General features: G+C 43.7%; 1 protein-coding gene across 1 annotated transcript; it reads right to left on the bottom strand.

Annotated features, from left to right (window-relative positions):
* Positions 1-5,350: 5,350 nt before the first annotated feature.
* Positions 5,351-9,503, bottom strand: LOC109221357. Its single transcript, XM_019385835.1, has 5 exons — positions 7,732-9,503; positions 7,065-7,200; positions 6,680-6,968; positions 6,376-6,570; positions 5,351-6,228 (listed from the first exon to the last, which is right to left on the bottom strand). Exons 1-5 carry the CDS (start codon positions 9,501-9,503, stop codon positions 5,351-5,353), a joined length of 3,270 nt encoding a protein of 1,089 aa, XP_019241380.1.
* Positions 9,504-10,531: the final 1,028 nt, after the last annotated feature.

Here is a 10,531-nt window from a genome sequence, read left to right as displayed (position 1 = left end):
CATATTCCGGCGACCACATTTTCAACGTAACACTATCAAATCAATTGCCCTTTGAGAAATTGTTGCTCCCAAACGCACACGCAAGTATACGTGGTCGACAAGTAATATAATGATAAGTTGAGTGTCGAACCCACAGAGACTTGTGTAAACTACTCACTAAATCGCTAAAATTGTTATTCAGTCTAGCTAAAATCAAAGCCCAATGATATGATTATATTATACTATGATTCTAAGTAAAAACTAAATTATCAAGTAACTAATTGATTGTTGTGTATTCAGTAGAGATAAGTATTCCAGGGTTGTGATCGATTCACCATTCGTATTGTGTTCTAATTAACTCTCCCCTTCATATAATTCACTCATGGTTGCTAATTAATCGATAGATGCTCTCATAGCCTTCTCCCGAAGTACTACTCACCTATTCTCAATAGATTAACGCCTATATTCCTATGAAATTAATCTATTAAGAACGCATTAAGATCACGATATTTAATTAAGCACGGTGACTAGGTATATTCCTATCCTAACCACAAATCCGCTCCCCCTAAGGGTTAAGATCATGTTCTCTTCACTTCTTCTCTAATCTAAACATGGTTTTTCCAAGCATAGCATAGATAGTAAATAGAACCTAACTGTTGGCCAGACAATTAAGCAATTAAACACAGAATTGAAGAAACAACCATATATTGGTGAATTATAATCAAGGTCAAGCTAATATCAAATAACAATATTCATGGCTAAATCACAACCCCAGAACAATGGGTGTTTAGCCACTCATACTCATGTTCATCCCAATAAGGTTCAATCTCATCACAATTAGCAAAAACAAAGGGAAGAAAAGAAGAATTTGATGGTTAAATCTCCTCCTTGCCTCTTGCCTCTCTATTTCTCCCACTAGACTCTGAAAACCTTGATAAATAATCCTTGGGCGAGCTTGACTTTATATAGGTTAAGTGGGGTTTCCTCCAGATTTTCAATTATACCCCTGAACGAAGGCTTCCCGGAATTTGGACTAGCGTGGCTGCGCACCTGGGCGCGCATCTGACCGCGCTAGTTGGCAGATGTTCTGTTTTAGGGCGCGCTAAAATTAGCGCGGGCGCGCACCTGGGCGCGCTAGCCCAGGTCCTTACTTCCTTGATTTTTTTTCTCGTCTTCGTGCGTACTCAGCTCCGAGGGATCGTTTTTGTCCTAAAGTAGTTCCAATCACCTCTTTAAGGCATCACATAGGCTCCTCATCCTGCAATATATACAATTCACAATTAGAGCCCATTTTTAATCAATTAACCACATTATGACATCGGAACATAATCAAACGGGAGCATAAATAATCGCTAAATTACCTAAATTCAGCCTCTTATCAATACCCCACACTTAATTCATTGCTAGTCCTCGAGAAATCACCCTATGCTTTCTAGAGGTTCCTTCACTCAACCATATCCCCTAACGCATTACACCCAGAATAATTTACATACATTACGCCTAGCAGTGAACAATCCTAGCCTCAAAAGTCTACTCTCAAGTGCCATGCAATATTCATACTTCCTCAAAGTACTCTACACAGAAGTCAAGACTTGCCTTTCCTTCACGAATCACATGCCCTCACAATCACAGTAAGGAGAATAAAATCAATCCACACATTTGAGTCTCATGCTCACATATATCAAAGAAAATCGCTCACCCTCACAAAAGAAGTCACATGCATGCAATTGGTACCATAAGCTTGCCCTTAATGTAAATCTCTACTAATGTAGGCTCACTCGATCTAAAATCAATTAGGACTTTTTCACGGTTGTAATGTGAGCTAAGGGACGGGTCGGATATATTTAGGAATAGTGGTTCACCCTCCTAAGCACTTTAACACATCACATAATCACTTTGAGCGCAAATTCTTCAATTCCAATTTCAATTTCACAACTAAAATCACTCTCAACAATGTTCCCTCTTTCTTTAAGCACCACTTTAATTTATACCCCACTAGCAAGAACAAGCCAACAATTTATTCACCTATATTTTCCTTCTTTTTTTTTTTCAATTTCCGCTAGTGGTGTATTATTCTACACAACAAGTGCACCTTTATCCCTTTTATTGGTTCCACTCAAAAGCCACCCCACACTTAGTTCCTTCTTACTTCTTTTAGCGCTCATCTCACAATTAAAGTGCTTTAAGAGGTAAAAGGATCAAAACAATGTCAATTAAGAACAAAAAGGGTACAGGCTTGTAATGTAGGTACCAAATAAAAGTCTATATGCTCAAAAGGGTTGACTAAGGATAAATTTTATTTGTGATAAGCAATTAAGCTCAAAAAGATCAAAGAAAGCCTAAAATTATTTTTCACATCGAGCATCACCTCAAATTTCGCTTCAACTCACATACCGAGCAAGTTCTAGACACAAGTACAAAGCATGGACTACACAAAAACCTCACCACACATGGCATATGATTCATTCCTGATCAGCTCATCAAGACGCTCCATTACGAGCATTCAATTCAGTAATAAACATATAGATTAAGGCACTTTAGTGAGATTCAACAAATAAGAAAGCGTTACACTCTAGGGTCTATTGTGTTCAGGTGTGTCGACGCTATGGGTTCTCTCTTGATTTTCTAGCTCGTAGCCCATTAACCTACTCTACAAATCAAAAAGGAAACAAAATAAAAGAACTACCTATACCCGGTTCAAGTTAAAACCCTTGGAAAAGAACCGTGGCCCAAAGAAAAACCAAGGGGGAGCTGCTACACTACCTAAAAAAAAATAAAAAATCTTTTTTGGTGTTTTCTCTAGACTAACTTCCATCAAGAAAATTGTCTAACAGATCTGTCATCAGGAAGAGTCTACATTTTTCCAAAATTTTTTTTTTCTCTTTTCAACTTAGTCCCTCAAGAACCCCGCCGAAAGAGATCCGTCATCGGGACGAACCACTTATCTACTTTAAACTAATGATTCCTACTTAACACCAAAACTATCAAGGTCAAATAAAACAAAACAAAAACAACATTCAAATGATACAACTACACACATACAATGAAGTACCCCCACCCCACACTTAAAATGAAGACATGTCCCCATGGCTTAAAATTTGAAAGAGCAGTGAGGTGAAGGAACTTCCCTGAAGTGTCACTCCTGGTCGGAGACAGTGTCTGGGTTGACGTTGCACGCACGACCCAGAGCTCGCAGCCAGCCCATGAATTTCTTTTCCGACTTTACTTGTCGGTCAGCTACCGCGTCTACTCGGGTGCCCAAATCAGTCATAGATGTTCGCAAACCAGCCATCTCCTGCTCCAAAGCAGTGAAACGGGACACCCGGGCAGCTCCTGAAGATGGCGCAGACCCAGATGGTCCTGCAGCTGCTACACCTTGCTCCTGAGCCTGTGGTGCGGTCTCCACGTTCTCCTCAGCATCCTCCTCATCATCAGAATCATCAGAGCTACTACTCTCCGCCGCCTCTACTACTTCCGGCTCCTTGCCCGTGGTCACCTTATCAGCACGGAACTTGCCCTCCTTTTTGACCAACCCATCCACAGCTAGATTTTCGGGTACCCGAGCATCCCTGCATAGTTGAGTCACTAAAGAGGGGAAAAAGAATCCATACCTTTTGACTTGACTTCGGACGAATATCTCATTATGCATCACTTTGGCCACATCGAAGTCGTACCCATTTACAAAGCACCAAATCAAGGCAGCTCGGGGCCCATTTACTTCTGTAGTATTGTGAGACGGAATCAAGCTGTTGTTTATGAGGTGCAACCAGCACTTCCCTTCAAAGGTGAGTACTGAGGAGTGGAATTTCTCCCCATAGTCCATCCAGACCACTTCTTTCCCAGGCACACAAATTGTCTCAAAAAATCGCGCCTATTTTCCGTCGTTCATTGGGTAGCGGCCGTACTCATAAAAGTAATCACCAGCATCCGGAGGTGGAGGCAGCTGGTAGGCTGTCCGTATGGCCTCAACCGAAGCATTCACCACCCGTCGGCGCACCGTGACTACTCCATTAACATGCTCCGGTGCATTGGCATAGAACTCCCGCACAACCATTGCATTGCCCTCACCGGGCTCATTGATGAAGGTTTGCGACCCTCTCCTCACCAACTCATGTGCGAGCAGTGGTGCTGGAGCCAGCCGACGTGAATACCCTTCTCCGAAATTGGCTTTCTACGAGCCTTTTTCGCAAAGCGGTCTTGTGCCTTGGCCGAAACAAATTGTGTAGCATCAAAGGGACGGGCATGTGCAGCCCCTCTTGACCTAGCCGAACCAGGTTGGCTGCTTGATGAGGCCCATGTGGCTTGTCGTTTCCTCCGTGGAGCCATGATACCTGCAAAACGGAAACACATTAGCACAGCCCAACTAAAATTTGTAACGCAATGCGGTTACTCCGACTTCACACGCATAAGTGATCACAAACTACATAATCACGTTCATTTGGGCCTTTCCACGAACACTTTGTGGGCATTAGACCTTCACAACCCCTTTTAAGCTTACTCTCACCAAAATCACAAATCAAGTGGCATTCCACCCCACACTTATCACCCACCAACACCACAACTTATAGCACCAAATTCTCTACACAAAATCTAAGTACAACTACTACAACTAAGGTATTTGCATACAAACAACATCTAAAAAAAATAAAAATAGAAAAAGAGAAGAAAAAGAAAATAAAAAGAAACTAGAGTGCATACCTGTGAGGGACGATGGTGGTGAGTGGAGAAGGAGAATAGGGAAGAAGTCGTGAGAATGGGGGAAGGAATTTGGGAGCAGGGGGTTGGGACTAGGGTTGGGGCGTTCGTTTGTTGAATGGGGGTTTAGAGAAGGGAGGGGGTTATTTTTGGTCGATTGGGGAAGAATAGAAAAAAAAGGGGGGGATTACAAAATAAAAGAAGAAAATAAAAAGAAAAACTTAAATTACTAAAAAAAAAAAAACTGGCGACAAATTAACGGAACTAGCGCGGCCAGATGCGCAGTCGCGCTATTTCTGGCGCGGCCAAGACAGAACATGGAGAATTTAGCGCGCCCAAATGCGCGCTCACATGCGCGACCGCGCTAGTTGCGCAGCCCAGGCAGAACCTGTGCAAATTAGCGCGCCCAGATGCGCGTCCAATAGCGCGCACCTGGGCGGAATTTTTCCTCAATTTTTCACCTGTCCTTACCTCGTTTGATAGCCTTAGCACTTGCCCATTGTCACCTGCATTGGTTAGCACTTCCTAAAACAACAAATTAACAACTACTACTATCGTTGGGTTGCCTCCCAACCAGCGCCTTATTTAACGTCGTGGCACGACGTTTACAACAATTCAATGGGTTGCCTCCCATCCAGCGCCTGATTTAACGTCGCGGCACGACGCAAAGTCTCGCTTACTCATCAGCCAGTACAACCTTGGTCTTTTCACGATTAATCATTCCTCCCCAATAATGCTTGACTCTATGACCATTCACCAAGAATTTTCTCTCACTATTTAAAGCTCGCAGCTCGATTGCACCATAAGGAGTGACTCTCACCACCTCAAAAGGACCTGACCATCTCGACTTTAGCTTCCCAGGGAACAGCCGTAGTCTAGAGTTGAATAACAATACCTGTTGGCATGGCTCAAAGTGACGTGGCTTGATATGCTTGTCATGCCATCGTTTTGTCTTTTCTTTATATAGCTTGGCATTTTCATAAGAGTGCAGCCTGAACTCGTCTAACTCATTCAACTGCATAAGTCTTTTCTCACCTGCGGTTTCAAGGTCCATGTTCAGCTTCTTAATGGCCCAGTATGCTTTGTGTTCAAGCTCAACGGGCAAGTGGCAGGCCTTCCCATAAACCAGCTTGTAGGGGGACGCTCCAATTGGCGTTTTATATGCAGTCCTATACGCCCATAGGGCATCATCCAACTTTGCAGCCCAATCCTTCCTATTCACACTCAGCGTCTTCTCTAATATTTGCTTGATTTCTCTGTTTGACACCTCAGCTTGCCCACTTGTCTGCGGATGATATGCTGTAGCAACTCTGTGGCAAACTCCATATTTAGCAAGAAGGTTACTCAACAATCGATTGCAAAAATGAGTCCCTTCATCACTGATTAAGGCCCGTGGAGTCCCAAATCTCGAGAATATGTTCTTTTTCACAAAAGCAGCTACCACCATGGCATCATTTGTTGGCAAGGCAATTGCCTCCACCCATTTTGACACGTAGTCAACGGCTAGCAAAATGTATTTGTTTCCTCTGGACGGTGGAAATGGCCCCATAAAATCTATCCCCCACACATCAAAAAGCTCAACTTCTAGAATATTATTTAAAGGCATCTCATGCTTCCTTGTGATTGTTCCCGTTCTCTGACATTGGTCACACTTCTTAACGAATGCATGGGCATCCTTGAATAAGGTTGGCCAAAAGAGACCGGATTGTAACACCTTTGCAGCTGTTCTATCTCCTCCATGATGGCCCCCATAAGGTGATGCGTGACAATCATACAACACTAATTCCACCTCTTTTTCAGGAATGCATCTCCTCATCAACTGATCAGCACATTGCTTGAACAAATAGGGCTCATCCCAGTAATAGAAGTTCACATCATGTAAGAACCGCTTTCTAGCTTCAGATTGGATTTCGTGCGGGAGTACTCCACTCACAAGATAATTCACATAGTCTGCATACCATGGGGGAGGGTCTTGGGTTATAGCAAAAGTTGCTCATCAGGAAACACTTCTTAATTTGGCCACCCTCCTCCACGTGATCGTGATTTTCCAACCTTGATAGATGGTCAGCTACTTGGTTTTCTGTCCCCTTTCGATCTTGTATTTCTACATCAAATTCCTGCAGCAACAACACACAGCGCATCAAACGAGCTTTGGATTCCTTTTTTGTAAACAAAGACCTGATTGCTGGATGATCCGTATGGACTATGACTTTCGTTCCCACCAAGTATGCCCGGAATTTCTCAAAGGCCCACACAACGGCTAACAACTCCTTCTCAGTGGTGGTGTAATTCAGCTGTGCATCATCAAGAGTCTTACTCGCATAGTAGATGGAATAAAACATCTTGTCCTTCCTCTGGCCTAGCACTGCCCCAATAGCAAGGTCACTCGCATCACACATAAGTTCAAATGGTAGAGACCAATCAGGTGCCACAATAATGGGGGCAGTCACCAACTTCTTTTTAAGTTCCTCAAATGCGTTGAGGCAAGCATCATCAAAATTGAAAGTGACATCTTTTTCAAGCAGCCTGCACAAAGGAGTAGCAATTTTTGAAAAATCTTTAATAAAGCGCCGATAGAAACCCGCGTGTCCCAAGAAACTCCGGACACCCTTCACTGAGATAGGTGGAGGTAATTTTGCAACCGCCTCCACCTTCGCTTTATCAACTTCAATGCTGCTCCTAGATACTCTGTGACCCAACACGATGCCATCTTGTACCATAAAATGGCACTTTTCCCAATTTAATACCAGATTTGTTTCTTCACAACGGGCCAGCACCTTGCTTAAATTCCTCAAGCAATCATCATAAGAAGACCCAAAAACTGAAAAATCATCCATAAACACTTCCACGAATTTTTCCACCATGTCGGTGAAAATAGCCATCATGCATCTCTGGAATGTGGCTGGTGCATTACAAAGACCAAATGGCATTCGCTTGAAGGCAAAAGTGCCATAAGGACAAGTAAAAGTAGTCTTCTCCTGATCCTCTGGGCATATGACAATCTGATTGTATCCTGAATAACCATCAAGGAAGCAGTAATATTCATGCCCGGCTAACCTGTCTAGCATTTGATCGATGAATGGGAGTGGGAAGTGATCCTTGCGAGTTGCCTTATTGAGCCTTCTATAATCAATGCAGACTCTCCAGCCCGTAACAGTGCGAGTGGGGATTAGCTCATTCTTCTCGTTCTCAACTACAGTCATTCCTCCCTTTTTGGGCACACATTGAACCGGGCTTACCCGGTTGCTATCAGAAATAGGAAAAATGATACCTGCATCGAGCAACATGATTACTTCCTTTTTCACCACCTCTTTCATAATGGGATTTAATCTCCTTTGTTGCTCTACACTGGGGCGGTGTCCGTCCTCTAGAAAGATTTTATGCATGCAAAACGATGGACTAATACCCTTGATGTCAGCTATAGTCCACCCAATGGCCCTTTTATGCTCGCGGAGGACCCTGAGCAATTTTTCTTCTTGAGTGCTGGTCAAGCTGGATGAAATAATCATGGGCAGTGTCTCTGAGTTCCCCAAATAAGCATAGCGCAGATGCGCTGGAAGTGGCTTGAGTTCTAACTTCGGAGCTTCTTCAATAGATGGCCTGGGGAGGGTCAGAGTGACAGGCCTGTCCAACTCTTCAAATTTTCTAACCCCATGTACATAACTGCATGACATATCCAGCACTTGCTCAATTTCTCCCATCCTTTCATCTTCACTATTTTCTAAGTCCCCAATCAATACTCGTTCAACAGGATCTGCAGGGCTCATATAGGGTACTAACGATGTGGCATCACCTTCCACCACAGAGATCATGGATAACTCTTCATTATGGGCTGGTAACTTGAGTGCTTTATAAACATTAAAGACCTCCACCCTGTCACCCACTCTCATTGTCCTCTTTCCTTCACAAACATCAATAATAGCTCGGCCCGTGGCTAAGAATGGACGCCCCAAAATAAATGGGACTTCCTGATCAGGCTCGTAATCCAGGATGATGAAATCAGATGGGAATATGAAAGACCCCACTTGCACTAGCACATCTTCAATCACTCCCTCAGGATGAGCAAGGGAGCGGTCAGCTAACTGTAAGATAACTGTTGTTAGGCGTGGTTCACCCAACCCCAACTGTCTGAATATAGATAGCGGCATCAAATTGATGCTTGCTCCGAGGTCACATAGAGCTCGCCCAACAGCATGTTTACCAATCGTGATTTGGATAGTCAAACTACCTAGATACTTCAATTTCTGAGGTAACTTGCCTTGAATTCTGGAACTGCACTCTTCAGTGAGTGCTACAGTTTCGAACTCGGTCAGCCTCCTTTTATTCGCCACAATGTCCTTGATGTACTTTGCATATTTGGGTACTTCTTGTAAGATGTCAACCAATGGAATATTGATTTGCAACTGCTTCAAGATATCAAGAAACTTTTTATATGCGGCATTATCTCGTAATTTCTGCAGTCTTTGAGGGAATGGAGGTGGTGGCCTTGCAACCAATTGTGGGGATTGCTCAGCCACCGCCTCTCCAGCTGGCTTCTCTGGCTCCTTGGCTTTCTCTGGTGTTGATTCTACAGTGGCTGGCCTCTCATTAAAAGTCACCTGTTTCCCTTTTTTAGATAGAACTTCCTCGAGTTGTCTCCCATTCCTCAACGACACGGCATTAAGGGTCGCCCTAGGATTGGCTTCAGTGTCACTTGGAAGAGCTCCAGCTGGTCTAGTGTTTTGAGCACTAGCAAGCTGTCCCATTTGACACTCCAAATTTCTCACTGTTGTGGTGAGGGCTTGCTGTTCAGCCATCACTTTCTGAGAGAGAGCTTGCTGTTCAGCCATCACTTTTTTTAACATGTCTTCAAGGTGACTTGTAGGACTCGCTTGTTGTTCAACCTGAGGTGGTCTATATTGCTGTTGAGGTGCTTGATGCCTGTATTGATTCTGAGTGCCCTGGTTTCCACCCCAAGAGAAGTTTGGGTGGTTCCTCCAGTTGGGATTGTAAGTGTTCCCATATTGGTTTGTTTGGCCCTATTTGAATTACCCACAAAGCAGACAGACTCTGGGTTTGCGGGGCATATGTCGCTCGTGTGCCCCTCTCCACATATTTCACAAAAAGCTTGAACCTGTTGTACCGGTTGTATTTGTTGCTTGTTGATACTCAAGTTCATCTGGTTGACTTGATTGGCCAGTGTAGCAATCTGCGTTGATAATGCTGAGACGGCATCTAACTCAAGAACCCCTGCAGACTTTTGCACTATGTGTCTGCCCATCTCTCCTTGCCAATCCGGATTGCTCTTAGAGAATTTGTTCAATAATGCATATATCTCGTCAAAGCTTTTCTCCAGCACTTGACCCCAGCTGCAGCATTTACCACGATCTTTGTTTCAGAATGTAGCCCTTCTATGAAAGTGTGAGCTAACACTTCATTCGTCTAATTGTGATGAGAACAGTCTCTGAGTAGCCCCTTGAACCTTTCCCAAGCTGAGTATAATGATTCTCCCGCTTTCTGTTTGAAGGCCACTATCTCACTTCTGATCTTTGCAGTTTTGCCTGAAGGAAAGAACCTTGCCAGAAATTTTCTTGCCAAATCATTCCATGATGTAATGGAATTAGTTGGTTCTGCCTTTAGCCATCGCTTAGCCTCGCCCAACAGAGAGAATGGAAAAAGTGTGAGCCTCACATAATCTGGAATGACCCCGTTAGTGATATAAGTATCACTAATCTCCAAGAAGTTCAGAATATGCTGTTGCGGATCCTCATGTGGAAGACCCATAAATTGCCCGTTTGCATGAAGCAGCTGGATCATGCTCTGTTTCAGCTCAAAGTGCCCAGTGATCCTGGGCTTCACTATACTGGAGGTGACATTA

The sequence above is a fragment of the Nicotiana attenuata genome, unplaced genomic scaffold (genome assembly GCF_001879085.1).
Source record: "Nicotiana attenuata strain UT unplaced genomic scaffold, NIATTr2, whole genome shotgun sequence".
Classification (NCBI taxonomy): Eukaryota; Viridiplantae; Streptophyta; class Magnoliopsida; order Solanales; family Solanaceae; genus Nicotiana; species Nicotiana attenuata.
Note: the sequence above shows the minus strand (reverse complement) of the source record. Positions and strands in the feature narration are given on the sequence as shown.

Excerpts from the sequence above, each read along its gene's own strand:
- LOC109221357 (XM_019385835.1), bottom strand. The coding sequence starts at position 9,503 with ATGGCTGAACAGCAAGCTCTCTCTCAGAAAGTGATGGCTGAACAGCAA. Across the intron at positions 6,969-7,064 it reads CATTTGAACTTATGTGTGAT|CTGAATTACACCACCACTGA; the intron begins GCGAGTGACCTT and ends GATGATGCACAG. Across the intron at positions 6,571-6,679 it reads GGGTGGCCAAATTAAGAAGT|CTAGAAAGCGGTTCTTACAT; the intron begins GTTTCCTGATGA and ends TCCAATCTGAAG.